We start from the raw sequence: 19,494 nt of genomic DNA, 5'->3' as shown, positions 1-19,494 counted from the left end.
CCCTGTCCCTCCAGGCAGGTATTATTAGTCCCCTTGTTTTGTTGGGTGACTCTGAATGGGAGCCTGTTTACGGGCTGGGTTCCTAATAGAAGGCTTCGGTTCCCTCCTAATAATCTATCCCCTGGTGGGTTTTATTTCCAAAGTACAGCAGTACAGAACCTGCCCCCTTGGGAGTTTATTGGGCTTTTTTCTTCCCCACAATATTTTCTCCCACGTTTTCATGCGAGGGAAGAGTTTCCCGCTCATGGAACTGATTGTTGACCAAGCCACCTGCGTTGGTCTTTTGTGTCCTGGCAAGAGGGGGTTCACAGAAAGTGGGGGGCACCCTCCTCCCCGCCTGGGCTCCATAGAGCATCTCGAGAACACAGAAAACCTGGATCCAGTTGGCACCAATAAAAGGAGTCTGGGTCAGAGGCTGTGTGGATGTGGCTCTTTCTCAAATGTTACCCCCGGTGACTCAGGTCGCTGCATCTGCTTCTGCTATTGGTTCGGCAAGGAAGCTGCAGAACCTCCACCCCAAAGCCAATCCCCTTGCTCCTTGGAAGTTGGAATCTCCCTCTAGGCCGGGAGTTCCGGATGAATTGAGGCTCTCACATGAGAGACAGCTTCCCTGGCTGAGCGTTGCAACACTCATCTCCTGCTGCTCCGGGGTGGCAGACGACAGGCTGTCTCACTGTCTGGGAGGCAGGGACAGGAAAACCTCACACACATCCTGTGCATGGAAGAGCTGCTGCTCTCTCTGCCATAGGACATCTCAAGGCTTTGTCCAAGGCCAGTGGGCCACCAGCTTCAATCTGAGGCCAGGGATGGATGTCATACCCACTCGGGCAAACCTTGCTCTGCCCTCTGCGTAAATGGGGCAAACCTTGGCTTGCTGGGTGGGGGTTATGGGAGAAGTGAGGTGTGTCCACGTCATAGCCTGGGCCCCGGGGGAGTGGCTGCGTCACAGGGCAGGCATTTAGAGGGAACCTTGGCCATCACTCACTCCTAATTTTAATGACATGCATTAGCTAAATTGTGTTCTGAGTATTCATTCGGCACTGTTTATGGTGTGCTCTCGAGTACGCTTACCGTTTGTCAGAAGTGCAAACTAGCGAACATATGAGCCTTTAAGACAGGCCATCTGTTCGTCTTAGACCCTTGGACGATTGTCAAACGCTTCTAAAAATAAGTGCTCACAAGCAGAGAGGGGCTGCCCAGGTGATACACAGCAGATAGGGGAGGCAGGGCTGCCTGTATCTATACCCTTCCCAAAGGGAAAGAAATAAAGTGTGGGGGGAAAGGGGAAGGTTTTCCAGGGAACAGGGGATGGGAGCAGAGGGAAATGATGGGCGAGAAGGCCCTGCTGACACACCTTTTTGGCTGGAGGCATGAGCTTCTCCCTGTGTCTTGCCTCTCCTGTAACTCCACAGCTCAAATACCTTCGATGGCTCCCCATGGCCCAGATTTAAGGGCAAGCTGCCTCGTCTGGCATCAAGGAGCCTCATCAATAAGGCCCCCGCCTTCCTCTCCAGGCTGGTCTCCATGGCACATACCCTGTGCTTCTGCCAAGCTGAATTATTCATTGTTCCCCCAACATATGCTGCACTTTTCACATCTCACAGGCAGAACAGTGCGGTGGTGAAGAGTGGGCTCTGCAGACAGACTGCATGGGTGCAGACCCAGCACTGCCATCACCAGTGGCAGGACCTGGGCCTCTCTGCACCTCAGTTTTCTCATCTGTAAAATAGGGATGATGAGAGTATTTAATGCACAGGGCAGTTGTGAGGCTTAAATGAGTTAATATGGGTGGAGGTTAAGAATGGTGTCTAGCACACAGTGAGCCTACCATCAGTGTTAGCAGTGATCATGATTGGTGCCATTCCCACCTTCATGCTGTTGTCCAGGGGTTCACTCTGCCTGAAAAGCCATCTCTCAAGCTCACACACACACACCCAGTGCAAATCCTCACCTGGGCTGTCCTTAAAGGGCAGCTAAAAGGCCAGCTTCTTCCTTAAGCATCTCCTATTGGCAGTCCTCTCTCTATAGTCCTTAAAAGGCCAGGATTGTGCCTCACTTACTCTCTTCTGTCTACTGCACAGGGCCAGGCGCCTTGTTTGCTAAGTGAACAAATAACGGGACCAAACTTCACCCCTGCCAAGCATGAACATGGCTGCCACCTCAGCCTCAAGGGCTACTTCTTCTGGAAAGGGAATCTCTGAGTGGCTAAGGTGCATTATCGGGCTTGGCCCCAGCTCCTGGAGAAAGTGAGTTGTAAAGCCAGCCTTGTGAGAGCCACTGTGGCTGGAACCTGCCAGGGAGTGGCCAGTGGTGGGCAGTGGGGAGAAGGGGGATTGTCCACAACCTCTTTCCCAACCGGAAATCATAGTGAGGTGATGTGCAAGCTGGGTGGCTCTGCAGGTGGGGCCGGGAGAGTAGGGTGGGATGCTCTGGGTGTGGGGGCTGAGTGTTCTTGTGCCTTCATATGCTGCAGGGACTCAAAGACTCAAGGGCCAGAACCAAGGCCTAGTCTCCAGAGAAGAGCCAAGCCTTCTTTTTTGCCTCTTAATGGTCTTCAGGGTCTATGAGTTTGGCCATCGTCACCCTCACCATGAAACTGTGAGCCCCTCATGGGAGGGCGCTGGAGCTTCTTAACCTGTCTGTGCCCAGTGCCCAGCCCAGGGCCTGACAGACAGGAACTCAGTGAACATCTGTGGAAGAAATGGATGCATGGATGGGTGGGTGGATGGATGGATGGATGGATGGATGGATGGATGGATGGATAGATGAATAGATGGGTGGATGGATGGATGGGTGGGTAGGTGGATAGACGAATAGATGGGTAGATGGATGGATGGGTGAGTGGATGGATGGATGAGGGTACACCTATTCCATCCCCCGTGGAGTCTCCCTGAGGCTGTCCTCCCCTGCAGACATGGCATTCTGTTCCTGAGGGTGGGGAGGAGAAAGCAGTGATTTGTGGGTACAGGGGTTCTAGCCAGGGGGGATTGTGGGGAGGGGATAATGACGCCTGTTGTTCCAAGGGCAGGACCATCCAAAGTTCAGCCATCTCGGGAGCATTCTTAAGACCTTGCCAGCCCTTTGGACACCCAGAGGGGAAGGGGGAGGGGTACAGCTGGTCAGTCCATTAAACCTCTATGAGGCCCTCACTGTAAGCCCCAATCGTGCCTGGTCCCACAGAAGTGGCAGGGAGCAAACAGGCCCTCTGCCATGGAGCACCCTGCCGGGTCAGCAAGACCAGCACAGACACCACTATGGAGATCTGTGGAGCATTCACTGTAGCCAGACTGGGACGTATGCAGGCATTATCTCCTGAGTCCTCAGGGCATCTGTATTAGTCTGTTTTGTGTTGCTATAAAGAAATACTTGAGGCCGGGTAATTTATGAAGAAAACAATTTTATTTGGCTCACAGTTCTATAGGCTGTACAGGAAGCAAGGTGCCGCCATCTGTTTCTGGTGAGCCCTCAGGAAGCTTCCAATGATTATGGAAGGCAAGGGAAGCCTTGATGATGATGGGGAGAGAGAGATTGCAAGGAGGCACCAGACATTTTTTAACAAGGAGATCTCATGGTAACTCATTACTGCCCAGAGGACACCAAGCTGTCCGTGAGGGATTCTCTCCCAAGACCTAAACACCTCCCACTAGGCCCCACCTCCAACACTGGGGATCCCATTTCAACATGCGATTTGGAGGGGACAAACATCCAAACCCTATCAGCATCTTAGGAAGAGGGCTGTGTTATTAACCACCCCCAAAACCCAGAGGTCACAGAACTTGCCCAAGGCCACATGGCCAGTAAGTGACAGAGCCAAGATTCAAACCCAAGGTGTAGCCCATCTCGGCCCACTAAAGCTTCCTGCCCTCCTTGGGGTCTCCAGGGCAGTGGCTAGCACCAATGGGGCACTTGCTAAGGACAAGGCGAGGTACTAGGACTTTACAGACACTGTCATCAGAGTAGCTGAGAGCCAGGAGAGGCAGCTAACAGGGTGTGTGAAGAAGCTCTTTTTGCTTTATGCAGCTGGCATGCTTAAGCTCCTCACGTCTCTCCCACTTAACGTGGTGATGGATAGGTATCAAAGGGAGACCAGGCAGGGTCCCACGCCTAAGCAACAGAGAATGGTGCTAAGATCTTGAGAAGCAATCTTGGGCTTCAGACTAGGGAGAGGCACACAGTGTTCCTGTTTGTGACTGTGTTGGGCATGGAGGTGGGCTGAGCCAGGGCCCCCTCCTGGGGCGGGCAAAACCAGCATCGGACCCCAGCTGAACCTCCAAGGAGCCCATTCACTCTAGTGTGTGGCGGTGCTTTGGGAAGGACAGTGTAGCCACCAGGCTCTGTACTCCGGCCCGCTCCTTCCGTGCACAAAACATTACCCTGGATTGGGTTCAGGATCAGGATCATTTTGCTGCTGAATTCCCAACAACAAGCATAGTGGCTCATTGGCTCAAAGATGAATGAATAAATGAATGAATGAATGAGCAACCATGAAATGAATGCTGGGCTTCTTTCCCTCCAGAGGCTCAGGGTGTGTCAGGGAAGCGGTTCCTGAGTGCTCTGCTGACGATTTGCACAGAGAGGGCTCTTTTTGTGGGTCTCACCAGGACCCAGGGTAGGCCTGCCCCCAGCATAGGCAGCACACAGGTTTCTGTGCCCGGGCCCATGCCATCCCCTTGGCCATCACTGTCTTGTGTCCCTGGCCCCGTGTGCCAGGCAGAGGCTCCCAAAACAGGCTGTACCAGAAACCTCCATCCAGGAGAGCACACAAGCTCTGCCGAGTGGATGGATCAAGGCTGCAAACCATTGCTACCCACCCCCTCCTGCTCTCCCATTTTATTTTCCTCACCTGCTTCTCTGGCCCACACCTGTGTCTCCCTGGCAGGCAGCGAGGCCGAGTGGATGCCAGGCCTCCCTCTAGGCATTTTCCAGTCCTTGCCTGGGCCCCTGTCTCCACCCCCAGCCTTTATGGTGGTGGGAAGTGTTCATCTGTGGGGTGGGTAGCATCTTTAAAAAACGATTTTCTTCCTTCTCTAAAGGGGCTAAATATAGCACAGGCATAAACAGAGAAAGAGACATTAAGGCAGAATGCTCTTGTGAGAACTATGCTGGATGGAAGGAACTCTTTAAGAAGGTTTGCTGAACCTCCCCACATTCCTCAAACCACAGCTTCTAGCTGTGGGGAACAGACGCGGGTTCTTTCAGGGTTATTGAACTGTGCTGATTGCAGTGGCTGTCCAGAGCTGCTCTGTGTCCTGGTGTTGGGCGACTGGTGAGTCTTGGGGACAGGGGTCCCACCACCCCCTCTGCCTGTTGAGATACTGCCCTTGGCCTATGGAGGAGCCAGTGCCCTCCTTGGCCGAGCACCTGGGCACCTCTGTGCTCCCCACCACCATCACACAAACTGATTGGGTGTCCTTGACCAGTTTCCCTAGCTGAGCTGCCAGCTGCACCATTAATCCCACAAATGTTTGGGTGTCTGTGTCTAGCCCCTCTAAATCAGGCCCCTTGAGGGGTAGGCCCAGCTGGTGTCTTCCCCTCCCCCTCACTGTGCCAGCGCAGAGCAGAGCATCCAGCAGGTGCTTAATAACGTAGTGCTGAGTGAATTCTGGTGCCTGGTCCCCTTGGGGCATCAAGTTTTGACATTTCCATCTGCTGTGACATCCTGGGCTTTTGTTCCTGTCACAAAACTTCAGGGAAGGAAGTTTTATCCTTCTGTCTCAGAACCCTCTAGGAGGAAGTTCTTTCTTGAGTCTAACCTCAGAGCCCCCTGCTACTGCTATTTAAGTGGGCAGGCATACTGTGGCTTTTCCTGGGGAATGGCGTAGGCATTCTGGAGTTTTCCTCACCAGTGGTCCCAGGTGTGGGTTCCAGCCTTCATCATGTCTGCACCAGCAGTGCCCTGGTGAGCCAGTGTGGGCCATGTGTGTCACACTGACCCTGTTCTTGGCATCCTGGCAAAAGGCTGCTTCATTCTCCAGAGATCCCAGACACCCCCTGTGCCCATGTTGGTAGTAGGTGGTCCTTGGGGATTTTGTGGAGATCGAATATCATGTCTGGTTTTCTGTGGCCTGTGGAACAAAGCCCATGTTTGTTGGTACTCAAGGCCTCCACTGTCCGTAGGCCATGTGCCTAACAGCCTTCCTGTGACTTCTGTGCTGGGACCTGTACCTGCATCGCCACTTGGATTCCAGGCTCCACACCTCCGTCTCTGTTATTCTTTCCTCTTGGAATACTCTCTCCCCTTTCCACATGTCCACATCCTACCCATACCTTCATTCATTTTCTTTCCATTGATTCATTCACAAATACTGCCTGAGTGTCTACTTTGTGCCAGGCCCTAGGAACCATAATTTGAGGACAAGAAAGAGCTGTCCATGTCTCCCTTCCTCATGTCCCCTCTCTTCCTCCTCCCCGTCCTCCCCCTAATAAAGAATGACCCAGCCACACCAAGATAGCAGGGGTTTTTGACTGGCGGTTGGCAGGGTGTGAAAGTGCAGACCTCCAAGTTGCTCCTGGGCAGCTGTGCCTGCTGGGGATTGGAGGCCCAGGGGTATGGTCAGGACAGTGCATGCCCAGCCCTGGGTCCTGAGAAAGGAAGTGCCGCCACCCTGTGTGCAGCTCAGCAAAGGAGGTCAGTCTAGCTCATGAGAGGTGCCTGGCTGTGTGGGAGGTGGGCTGCAGGTGCCTGGACAGGTCTGCAGGGATGGGAAGTGATCCATGTGCCTAGAGGACTCTAAGAGCAGCTTGGTTGGGAGGGAGGAGAAGGGAGGCGGAAACTGAGTCAGCAGAGGCTTGACGCTAGCAGGAGGATGGCTGTGTAGAGTGCGGATTTGGCTCCCCACAGGACTAGCTAGCTGTCCCTGCACAAGTACAGGGAGAGGTGCCACGGCTGGAGGGTGCGGGTTCCCATGGAAACCGCCTGCATCCCATCTGTGGCCTCAAACAACCTGCCTGGTGCCTCTGGGTCCCTGACACCCCCGACCGAGGTGTCAGGCCCGGCCGGCAGAGGTGGCACTGAGTCTGGTGCAGAATGCGGGTGATTTGCAGACTGCGGTGCCCGTGGGGTGCAGGCCCTGGGAAGCCTGGCTCCCCTGAAAATCCCCTTGCTCTAGTGGATTCCAGCCGTCTGGTTCAGTGCCGGGTGCTTCCAACCTGGGTAACCTTGGGCCTGTAATTTTTGCCTTCCTAGGCCTCAATGTCTTCATCTTAAGAAGTCCCACATCGCAAGGCTGTTGTGAGGATTGAAACAGCGGTGCCTGCCACGGCACAGAGCACGCATGCCCACCAAGCCCCGGCCGTGCGCCTGCCCGGCCCGCATGAGCACGAGGCTGTCGCTGGCGCTTGGCGCTGTGGGCATCTGCTGGGAGGCAGGCGCGGGCTGCCTCTTCCCGGCAGGGAGATCGCAGGAAGGGTCGGTGACATCACCACGGGGATGGCAGCCTTCGCAGTGCCCGTCACAGGAAGGGGCTGCGCGGGGCCTTGCTCCGGGGAGCAGGAGTGGCCCGTCTTGGCCCCAGCCCCGGCCTCCGGGCGAGGCTACTGGCATCACCTGGTCGCCCTCGCCGCGGACCCGAGCCCAGGAGAGACGCGGTGCCTCTGCTGACCCCTGGCGGTCAGCGGCACAGCTGCAGGAGTCGCCGGGCCCTGGAGGGCGCCCAGAAGGAGCCTCTCCTGGGGATCTAGGGTCCTGTGCGGCCCCAAACAGGGCCACCCTGCCCCTGGTGGATGTTGCCTCCTTTCTCCAGGTGTCATGAGGTGGAGCACCACCTGAGGCTTTGATGAAATGGGTCTGAATTTGGAACACAAACCACTGAAAAGAAACAAAAAGACGGCTTTCAGATGCCAAATCCCACCCCCAGTCCCAGGCCGCTGGCTCCTGTGAAACAGATCAACCCTGCTGGCCCCCTCCGGCTGGCAGTGGGAGGAAATGCCATTGGCTGTAATGAGAAGGAAACATTTGGCCACAGGGTCCCACCTGGGCCCTGGATTCCTAGGTGCATTCGGCCAAACTGCACTGAGTCCCTGTCTCTGGTTGGGCCATTGCCATGTGACCAAGCAGGCAGGCTCCCGGAGCCCAGCATCAGAGGCTCCTCCCGCGTCTTCTTGCCGGGTGACCTGTCCCCTGCCTGGACCGCAGGCACCATGGCCGCCCACTGCCTCAGCACGCCTGTGCCCGCTCGGGTGTTTCTTGGCCGGAGAGCTGCACAGCACATCTGCTGTCTCCCTCTGCTAGGCTCAGAGCAGCCACGGGGAGGACTGAGAGGGGGATGCGAGGGCAGCCTGCAGGCGATCAGAGTTTCCTCCTCTTCATTAGAGGAAAAGGGAGATGGAGAGGTGAACAGGGATGTTTTTAATTCCTGCCTCCTCCCCGGCATTTCCCCTTTCCCTCCACCTAGCCAGTCCCCCTGGTAAGACCTGAATGGTCTTTAAAAAAAAAAAGCCAAAAAGAACATATAGGGAGTCCAAGTTGGCAGTAACAGGAACCTATCCCCAAGCCCCAAATCAACGTGGTGTCTTGGCAGCTGCGTCCCTGGAGCACTTTTTCCTTGTTGCATTTTGTTTTGTTATAATCGAGTCGCTTTTCTGCGGCTCCCGGCGTAAATGCACTGAGTGGGAGGGACGAGCATGCTCTCCATTCTTCTCCTTCATGTGTGTCTCCTTTCTTCGCCTTTGCAGAACCACACGATGAGCCAGCACGCACAGTGAGGGATCGCTCAACAGGACACCTCTCCGCAGAAGGCTTGCCGGAGACGCCGTGGGGAGGGCCATTTGAACATTACATCCAATCAAAGTGTCATTTGCAACCCAGATGTAAAACTCTAATGATTTGGCCATGAGGCGCTGCTATTATAAGCAGCTGGAAATGAATATTAATGGCAGAGATTAAAAGTATTCCATGCTCAGTATTTTTTATTGTCCTGCTACAGCTAGTGTGCTTTTAGAGTTTCCGCCGCAGACTACATTTCTAGAGTTAGAGAAACCTGCTTTTTAAGGCTATTGTCCTTTGTTCCTTCATGTATTATATTGATAGTTTTTAAAAAAGAATTAGTGTGATTTTTTTTCTTTGCTTCTTTTTTTCTTTCTTGTTTTTCTTTCCCCCCCCCCTCCCCCGCTTCGGTTAACTACTTTTTAATTGCAATTCTAGGTAATTGTGCATCGTGATGTGATTGCTTGGCTATTGTCTGAATATTTCCTTTTAATTTTTTAATTAAAGACTAATGCTTTGATTGGATTTGCCAGTTCACCGGACAGTGATTAAAACTATGTAATGAATATAATCGGTTTCAGTGCAACTGGATGGTCTGCTTTTAAATGTGACTTAATCTGACTGCAGTAACTAGTACAGTTCAATAAAGGGAATCCATGCGATTAGCATCCGGCTGCCTGGTTCTCTCCTCCCCAGCCTAGGGCCGCGTGGGGGGCTGTCAGCTCCTGTAAGGTGTGTTCCCCTACAAGTTCCTGTGGGCTTGCACACGCCCTTTGGGACCTGCACACAATAGACCGTGCTCCCCTTGGAAAAGAATCGTAGTAACCTAATGCATGCAGACTGGACAGGCTGGCAGTGGCCACAGATGTCAAAGCAGAAGACCCCTTAATGATGGAATACCCTGATCTTCCCACTCTTGGATGGGGAAACAGAGGCCCAAGGGTAACGTGCAGCTTTCCCAGGGCCACGCAGTAGGTTGGTCACCATGCTGATCATGAAGTCTTCTTGGCTTTCCCTTCAGGGTTGGCTTTCCCCTTTGTTGGATACAGGCAGGCAAATGGGTAGCCCTTCCCTTGCCAGGACTCCAGGTGGCACTTGGGTTCTGAGGCATGGAGATGTGTGACTGGGGACTGCAGAGCAGAGCCAGGTAGGAGCCGCAGGTTCCCAGTCATAGAGATCAGTAGGATGTGAGAGCATTGAGACTGGTGGCAGGGGCCAGGCCTGGAGTGAGGCAGGCAGGGGCCTGGGGTACATTATTTCAGGGGGCACTCGCTCTCAGGGCCCCCCTACACCTGCAAGTGCTGGGAATGGGTGTCCTCTTGCGTTTTACACTCTAGGCACCTTGCTTATTTCACCTACTCCTGGCCCTGCTGGCATCCCAGGCTGCCCACCCAGCAGCCTTGATCTCCAGGCCTCCTCCATGTTAGCTCCCACACCTCCATCATGCTGGTGCTCAGCTGACTTGCCAATCAGAGTCCGGAACTTGCATGGGGAAACCCTTCCTTGCTAACTTTCCACAAGGGGCAAGGAAATTGGTTATTACCCTCTGCAGAGCGGAAATGAAACAGGCAGACAGATTGCACCTAATTATAATGTAATACTAAGTCACGGGTGTGGAATTTGGAGCAATTATACCCATCATCTTCTAGAAGACTCCCATATCAAGGGGCTTCTGGTGACCTATAAGAGTTCCCCTTTCTTTCTGTCACCTCATGTAATGTTCTCACGCGGGCAGGGCTTTCAGTTTTTCAAAAGGCATCTTACATATGTGAATCATAGAGCAGACCCTGCCAGTAGTGGGCCGTTGCCTCCTGGAAACTGAAGGCTGTGAATGCCAATTTTCAGCCTCCTGGAGACTTGGCAGTTTTGGGGGAAGACCCCAGGGTAGACACCAGTGTTCCTCTAAGTGTACCCACCCGTGGACTGGGGCTTGGGGCCTGGGGCTGGGGCTATGTCTGAGTGAGGCTGCCACACGTTCACAGCCAGGCCTACCTTTTGGGCAGTGCTGGGACTGTCGATGGGACCAGTGTGTCCCAGGGCCTGCCACATCTCCGTCTCAGGGCCCTCTCCAGCTCTGGATTTATCCCAAACCCCATGGAGCCCAGGTGAGCCCTCAGTAAGTACCAATAGAAGATTTGATTTGACGGTTGGTGGCGTAGGGCTAAATTAGTCACTGCCCCCATTAAAAATGCAGCGGGGGGTTTAAGAGCTTTTCACGCCATGTGGGAATCAGCAGCGAAGCCGGCTGATGCCTTGGGTAAGGAGAGAGGCGGCCTAGGGGACCGCGAGGTAATGAGGTTTATGGCGGTGACAAGGCAGCCAGGGAACCCCACCGACTCCCCCCTCACCCCGGCCCCATTGTTCTCCGGCTGGCTCTGTCCCTGCCGCTATGGCTGAGAGCCCCTTGTGACTTTGTGTGGGGAGGGGGCTGGCAGTGGGGACACTGAGGCCCTTCCTGGGACTGGCATTCTTTACCATCAGGCGGTATTAGGGTGGGGGAGCAGTGTAGGGTTATAAACCTGTGCCTCGGAGAACCCACTAACCCCTTCCAGAGGAATGGTCTGGAGCTGGGATGAGACACTTGCCTTTCAACTGTGAGGGGCCTTAGAGGGTCTCTGGGAGGCTTGTATGAAGTGATGCCTGACAAAGGGCTGCACACAGAGACCTGTAAGCAGCATGGTCGTCAATGATGGCGCCAGGCATCCTGTAGGAGGGCACCTTTTCAGGCAGGAGGGCGCGATGGAATCAGCCTCTCATTTGGATTTGGCTTTGGGGAGTGGGCGAGGTGACTGAAAGCCTAAGGTTCGTTGCTGCTATATTTGGATGTACAAATTGTCAGTTTCTAGCGGCTCTCTGGGCAGAGGAATTTTGCCCAGGCTGGGAAATGGACCAGGACCCCTGGGCCACGGGGCCCTGTAATGGAGCACCTGCCCAGAGTGCCCAGAAGCAGGCAGGTAAGGGTTTCAGTCTCAGTGGAGAAACTGTCATGGGAGAAATCTTCTCGAGTTCCCCAGCCTTAAAGAATGCTCCTTTTAAATTCACAGTTGCATAATATTGAACTTTTCACCTGTTTTTCTTCCCTCCTAAGATGTGTGTTCCTAGGGATGGAACCTGTACCTATAAATATTCAGTAAATAGGACCAAAACTCAAATCCATGCCTTCTTCCACTCATCCATTCAGCAAGTATTTACTGAGCTGCCCCCATGTGCCAGGCACTGCACAGGGCACTGGGGTTAAGGAGATGACCAGCAGATGTGGCCCCTGGCCTCATGGAGGCCACAGTGGCACAGGCAAGCGTGCCAGTAAATGCATAGCCACACCTGGTCATAAGTGTCGTGATGACAAAGCCAGAAGCTGCCAGGGATTAATGGAGGGACCTGTGTATGAGACACAGGGGTGCATTAAGGAAGGCCTTGCTGAGGCAGGGGCTTGAGACCTGAAGAAATAAGGGAGGTGGGCAGTCCAAGAGCAGTGGGAAGAGAGCACTGCAAATGCAGAAGCCATGAGCTGGAAACAAGCCAGAAGTACCCTTAGAGAGCTGTATTCCTATGGAGTTTCAATTCTAGGTGGCTTAAAACAATCCCAGAGAAGTTCAGAATCTTGTCCAAGATCATACCATTCAGGATAGACTTGCGACTATAACTTGGGTGCCTCACTTTCCAGCCTGGGGTGTCTGACTCCATTATTAATTTTATTATAACAATCATGATGATGACAATGAATAAAGTGGTATTGTACTGTACAGGAAAGACTGCTGGTTCTCTTTCTTTTCATTAATAAAGTAACCAATTTATAGCTGAGCAGAGGTTACCTTGGAGAAGGGAAGGGGCAGATTATATATCCTATCCTTCCCAGAAGTTAGGTGTGGTCCTATTACTATTGGTAGCCATAGGTTCTATCAATAGGGTATAAATAACAGCAGTATGTGCAAATTTTAAGAATTGTCCTGAAAGCGAAGAAATTAGTTCATTCCTCCTATCTTTCTGATGGCTGGAATGTGGCTGCAATAGCTGGTGTTCCAGAAGCCATTTGAACCATGAGGTAACTTGACTACCCCAGTAATCACTTCTGGTTCCTGTCTATCATAGCACCTGTGACATATGATGTTATGTATTGACTGGTATGGCTTGGAACTTGCCTTTGGAGAAGAGAGAGACACCCTACAAGGATTTATCCCCCAAATGCTTGTTACCCTTCAAAGCAAGTCCATGGTGCCACTATTTTACAATTTACAGTTGATTTTGGCTCATTCAGACTTGCCAGGAGAGTGCTCCATGATTATATACCCTGTGCAGCACTCTTGATGTCACAGAACGGGAGAAAACTCACAACACTCAATAATGGCTGAATATTTGCAACTCTATCTTGCTTGATCTCTTTCCAAAAGCACCAAATAAAGTACAGTTTGCCATGCATGCATGCCCCTGGCTGCCCTTTCCCTCCATGCCTCTGCTCATGGTGCTTCCTCTTGCTGGAATGCCCTTCCCTTCTCCCCCTCCCCCGTCCCAGGTTAACTCCTACTTTTAGACCCAGCTCAGCTGTCTAATTCTTGGGGCCAAGACTTGGGTGAGATCAGTGAAGCACTCCCCTGGGAGCAAAACTTAAGTGGGTGCCAAAAAATTAAGTAATCCAAATAAACAATATTTTCATGTAATATTTTTTAAAATCACATTGGCAGGCTATAGGCTGCAGGCTGGCAGCCCATTTTTGAAAATAAAGTTTTACTGGAAGCAGGGCTGGGATTGGGATTTGGCAAGTGAGGCGGGATGGCACAAATATAGCATCAGATTCTGTCTTTACTTAACACTTTGCCATTTTTTTCCATCATTTTTTACATTAATTTTTATTTTCAGAAACATGAAAGTATTACTCTAGCTTTTTGGTTGTTTGTTTTGTATTCACTTAAATTTTGGTCCCAAAGGAAGTGCCTCATTCATCTCACCCTAGTCTTGGCCCAGTTTATTCTTTAGGCCACCTTGACCCCCACACCTAAGTAAAATGCTCTCATAATAAGAACGCTGATACTACCTGGTGTGTAAGTCCATCCCTGGGCATGCACAGTACTGCCTTTTATACTTAATTGTCTCTGGGACTGTCTATCAGTCAGGACAGGCTAGGATATGGCACATTAACAAAAGGGCCCAAATTCTCATGGTTTAACACAACAAAGATTTCTTTCTGACTCATATTCCACAGCCATCTTGGATATCCAGGGGGCTTTCTTAACACATCAAGGTCACTCAGAAGTTAGGATCAGGGAGCAGCCACCCCCTTAAATATGGTCAGCAACCAAGCAGAGAGAGAGAGAGAGAACTGGCAGTTCAGTGCTCTTGCCTGGGACTTACACAAATACAGAGCTCTTAGACTCAGAATGCATGGGCCAGCAAATTGTCACATGGCCCCATTCTATCACAGGGGCCAGAAAGTGCAATCCTGCCCTGTGCCTGGAAGAAGTGAGAATCAGCAAGGCTTGGAACACTGCACTAATGACTACCCAAGCTGTCTCCACCTTCCACCCACCTGTCTCTGACTATCTTTGAGGGCAGAGCCTGACTCTTAGTAAATGCCGTTATATCCAGCACCCTACATAGGATCTGGAGCAGATAAGATATTTACTAAATGAATGCAGATATTGTGATGAAAGTGAATCAATGACAATTTAAAAGGTCTAGGGGAAGATAAGCATGTATATGAAGACAACTTGTAGCCTAAGCTCTGTGGACTATGATACCTGGATTCAGACCTCAGCTCTGTCACTTGCTAGCTGTGTGACCTCAAATAAAGCCCTTAACTTCTCTGAGCCTCAGTGCTTTCATTGGTAAATGGGAAAAATAAAAAATAATACTTATCTCACAACGTTGTGAAATTAAAATAAGAATGATGGTGACGTTTAATAACATTATCGGTGCCTGGTATTCTCCTAGACACCGTGTATTAACTCCTCTTATCCCCACAACAAAGTTATCACGTGGGTACTGTTATCTCTTTTTTACAACTGAGGAAACTAAGGCAAAGAGATGCTAACTTGCCCAACGCTCAGATTCTAATGCTGGCAGTCAGGTTCCAAAGCCCTGTTCCCAGCCCCAAGAAGCCCTTGAGCAGAGCACATAAGAAATGGCTAGCTCCAGGCCGGGCACAGTGGCCCATGCCTGTAATCCCAGCATTTTGGGAGGTCTAGATGGGGGGATCACTTGAGGCCAGGAGTTGGAGACCAGTGCGGACAACACAGCGAGACCCGGTCTCTACAAAAAAAAATAATAATAAAAATTAGCCATGCGTGGTGCGGTGCCTGTAATCCCAGCTACTTGGGAGGCTGAGGCAGAGTATCACTCGAGCCCAGGAGTTCCAGGCTGTAGTGAGTTGTGACTGCACCACTGCACTCCAGCCTGGATGACACAGCGAAGCCCTGTCTCGAAAGAAGAAAGAAAGGAAGAAAGAGAAAGAGAAGGAAGGGAGGGAGGGAGGGAAGGAGAGATGGAGAGAAGTGGTTAGCTCCTGATACTCTCATCACTGGGGTTGGTTCCAGGTGATAGTCCACTGGGGTCAGCCTGTACTTGGACTGCTCCTGGCTGGGCGGATCCTTGACCTGCCTGAGCCGGGACAGCGCCGGGGCGGCCCCAACCTGGGGTTGGTGCGCGGCCGGCCCGCCCCTTCCCTCCTCTGAGCCCTGATTGGCCCGCATCGGGCCGGCCCCACCCACCTGGGGGCCGCGGGCTGAGCGCGCTGCGAGAGGCTTGGTGTTACCTTATTTGTGGAGTTATTAATTACTGAAGGGCGCAAACCGTGCTTCTGTGCATAAAAATATGTTTGAGCAGTTTCTACTTAAACTTTAAAGAGAATGTTAATCAATTTTATTTTAACAAAATGACCTTAAGCAGGGGAAAAAAAAATTGGTGTTATTTGCCCAAACAGGCAAATTAATTTCTCTCTCTTGAGAAATCTGAGAAGTTTCCAGAAATAGCTATGCATAATTTACACCTGCCCTGGCCGCTTCTAGTTTCACGCCAAGCCCAGTCACGGGCCCCACCCCGCTCCAGCCCCAGCAAGAACTGCAAACGAGGGTCCCTGCAAAAGTCCTGCCACCCAGAAGCCGACTCATCTTACGACCTTGGGAAGAGGATCAGAGGGGAAGGGGCCGTGTCGTCTCTGAAAGGCCAGCCCAGCTTGGGTCAAGGTCACTGGCGGAAGAGGGGCGGCTGCCCAGTTCTTTGGCCTGGCATTTTCGGGAGTCCTAGAGACAGTTCCCAGCGGAGGACCATCCTCTAGCCTGCCGGCTGGGTCCTGAAGCATGTGGCCTGCGGCCCCCTGCTTTGCCCTCCCCTCCACCAGCCCCCACCCTTGAGGGTTTCCGGGGTGTCAGAGTCTCCAGAACATTCTGCAGAGTCCGTGTGGTCCTCCAAACTCCTGCCCCTCTGGCTCTCCACACCTGTGGTGCTTCCCATCCAATGGGGCGGTCCCTTACCCATGCACTCTCCTTGAGAATGGGGTTTACAGTCAGGGCACTGGGGCTGCTGGAACTGTGGTCAGTTTCCAGTTGGGCCTTTCGGTAGCATTGTGACTTCTGCCTGGCCATTGGACCTCCCTGGACTTGGGTTTCTCTCCCTGCACTTCTGAGGCATGACATGACCATTGATTCAAAACAGACAACCCCAGAAATACTGAGAGAGAATTTCAGAGCCACCGATGGTAACCCCTGCATCACCCGAGCAAGCACGGATCAGGGCCTTGCTGTGTGTTTCTCATGCAGAGCCAAGGGCGCTGGGCTGGGTATCCACGCTGTTCTCTGTCATCATTTTCCCCGTGACTCTGGGCAAGCCCCTTTCCTACTCAGGGCCTCGGTTTCCTCGTCTGTGAAATGAGTGTTTAATCACAGCTGTCTGAGCTGATCTTGGCTTTAGAGCTCTCTGTGCGAATGAGGCTTCCTTGGCAGGCCTGGATCTGCGACGGGGCTCATGGGTGGCTTCTGAATCTGTAACTGGGGACAAGGATGTCTGCACCCTGAACTGTGGAGGGGATATGAGGATGTGCTGCACTTGGCAACACTTTGTGGCACACTGAGCACCCGAAGGACAGTTTTATTAGCTGATGGCTTTTAAAGCCTCATAGAAAACAGAAAAGAAAATCAGCTCTGAGAATACAACGAGGACATTACCCTGGCCCTACTGTCTTCTTAACGAAGTAAGAGCTCTGATCGGCCTCCTTGAAGGAGAACTGCCTGCCCTGCCAGCCTGAGGACTCCTGGCTGGGTTCCCAGGTGCCCCCTGGCCACCCTGTCTCCAGGCACCGTGGGTTTGCCTTGCCCCCTGACATCTCTGTCTATAATTAGGTTTCTCCTCTCCTGGGCCCAAACAGATCCTACAGCTCCTTCGGGTTTCAGCTCAAGAGCCATCACCTTCAGGCAGCCCCCTGCCCTCCCGCGATTTCCCCTCAGGTGCTTCCTGGGTTTGTTCTTGCTCCTAAATCTTCACAGCACCCAGCACAATGCAAGGTACACCGTGCTGCTCTGCTAATTTCAGAGTCCTGGCACTCCCAGACACTTATTCCTCATGATCTTTGTCCTTGTTTGACAGTGAAGGAAGCTGGGGTCACCTCTACCAGCTAGTGGGTGGTAAAGTTGAGATGGGAAAGCAGGTGATGTGTCTGTAAAGGCTGGGCTCCTATGTTCTGTGCTATTCCGGACTGAGCAGCCAGGAAAACCATGTGGATGTTCATATTTAAAACAATGTTAAATAATAAAAGAAAAAAGTGTAAACTGCTTAGAAGTATATAAAATAAAAAATTACTAAAAACCAACTGTCCCTCTTACACTCTTCCCAGTCTCTTTCTTTCCAAAGATAGTCTGTGCACATACATACATTTCCATATAGTTCTTTCCTTTTTTCGTAAAATCTATGCTATTCTGTGAATTGCTCTACGACTTTTCATTCTCTTATAAATATTCCGTTTCTTTTCAGGTCAGCACTCACAGATCTTGCTCTTTTTGAGGAGTTTTTCAATTATGAATCCAATTTCCTTAATAGTATAAGTTATATGTAAGGCTACTTAAATGATCTATGTCATATTGGGTAAGTTGTGGTAATCTATTTTCCAAGGAATTGGGTAATATAATCTAATTTGTCAAATATATGCATGTAAAGTTGTTCATCCTATTCCTTTATTGTCCTTTTGGTATCTGTGGGTCTGTAGTGATATCTGCTATTTCATTCTTGATATTGGTACTTTGTGTTTTCTCTCTTTTTCTTTGTCAGTCCTGTTAGATGTTCTTCCATTTTATTGATCTTTTCAAAGAACCAACTCTTTGTTTCAGTGATTTTTCTCTGTTGGTTTTCTGTTTCAATTTCATTGATTTCTGCTCTTTATTTTTTCCCTTCCCTCTGCTTGCTTGGGATGTATTTTGCTCTTGTTTCTCTAGGTTCTTGAGGAGGGAACTTAAATGACTGATTTAACACTTTCTCTTTTTTGTAATACATGCACTTAGTGCTATAAATTTCTCTCTCAGCACTGCATTGGCTGTGTCCCAAAATGTTTGATACAGTGTATTGTCATTTTCAGTCAGTTCAATGTATATGTAAATTTATCCTGAGACTTTGTTTTTGACCCATGGATTTAGAATTGTGTTGTTTAGTTTCTATGTTTTTGTGACTTTTCGTTATCTTTCTGTTATTGATTTCTAGTTTGATTCCACTGTGGTTGAAGAACACACTCTATGATTTCAATTCTTTTAAATTTGTTGAGATTTATGTTTTATGGCCTATGATATAGTGTATCATGGTGTATATTTCATGGGCCTTTGAAACATGTGTATTCTGCTGTTGTTCGGTGGCATGTTCTATAAATGTCTATTAGATCCCGTAAATTGGTGGTATTGTTGAGTTCTGTATCCTTACTGGTTTTCTAATTGTTCTATCAATTGTTGAGAGAAGGTTGTTAAAGTGTCCAAATATAATTGTGGATATGTCTATTTCTTCTTTCAATTCCATCATTTACATATTTTTCAGCTCTGTTGTTTGGTGCGTACATATTTAGGATTGCTGTATCTTCTTGGTAAATCCATCCTTTCATCATTATGTAAGATCCTTCTTTGTCTTTTTAGTTTTTTTGCTCTGAAGTCTACTTTATGTAATGCTAACATAGCCACCATGTTTTCTTTCAATTAATGTTTACATGATAGATCTTTCTCCATCCTTTTATTTTTAACCTATTTATATTATTATATTTGAAGTGAATGTCTTGTAAACACTATAGAGTTGGATTATCTATTCTGCCAATCTCTTTTAGTTGCTGTGTTAGATTAGTTATATTTAATGTAATTATTGGCATATTGGGACTTAAGTTTGCTATTTTATATTTTTTTCTGTTCTATTTTTTTAATTCCTCTGATTTCCTCTTTCTGCCTTTGGCATTTTTTAGAATTTCATTTTGGTTTATTTACAGTGTTTTGGATATATCTCCTTCTATAGCATTTCTAGTGGTTGCTGTAGATATTACTATATATATGTGTGTGTGTGTGTATATATATATGGCATATTAAAATCTCCTGGTTTCATCATCTTACCAGTTCAAATGAAGTATAGAAAAGTTGCCCCAGGCAGGGCACAGTGGCTCATGCGTGTAATCCCAACACTTTGGGAGGCCGAGGCAGACGGATCACCTGAAGTCAGGAGTTTAAGACCAGCCTGGCCAACGTGGTGAAACCTGTCTCTACTAAAAACACAAAAACTAACCGGGTGTGGTGGCACATGCCTGTAATCCCAACTACTCAGGAGGCTGAGGCAGGAGAATCATTTGA

At 50.3% G+C, this 19,494-nt stretch overlaps 1 protein-coding gene across 7 annotated transcripts in view; it reads left to right on the top strand.

Moving 5' to 3' along the window:
• ZNF423 (zinc finger protein 423) overlaps positions 1 to 12,447 on the top strand; it is a 367,959-nt gene extending 355,512 nt beyond the window's left edge. For 6 of the 7 annotated variants that reach the window (XM_054454364.2, XM_063655023.1, XM_063655021.1 and 3 more), the window contains one exon: positions 8,674 to 12,447. In XM_054454364.2, the coding sequence (XP_054310339.1) occupies positions 8,674 to 8,703 (30 nt within the window). In that variant the 3' untranslated portion in view covers positions 8,704 to 12,447. The remainder of the gene's footprint in view (positions 1 to 8,673) is intronic. The other variant, XM_063655022.1, reaches the window with a different exon arrangement.
• The last annotated feature ends 7,047 nt before the right edge of the window (positions 12,448 to 19,494 follow it).

The sequence above is a fragment of the Pongo pygmaeus genome, chromosome 18 (assembly GCF_028885625.2).
Source record: "Pongo pygmaeus isolate AG05252 chromosome 18, NHGRI_mPonPyg2-v2.0_pri, whole genome shotgun sequence".
Lineage (NCBI taxonomy): Eukaryota > Metazoa > Chordata > Mammalia > Primates > Hominidae > Pongo > Pongo pygmaeus.
This window is presented reverse-complemented; position numbering and strand designations above follow the sequence as displayed.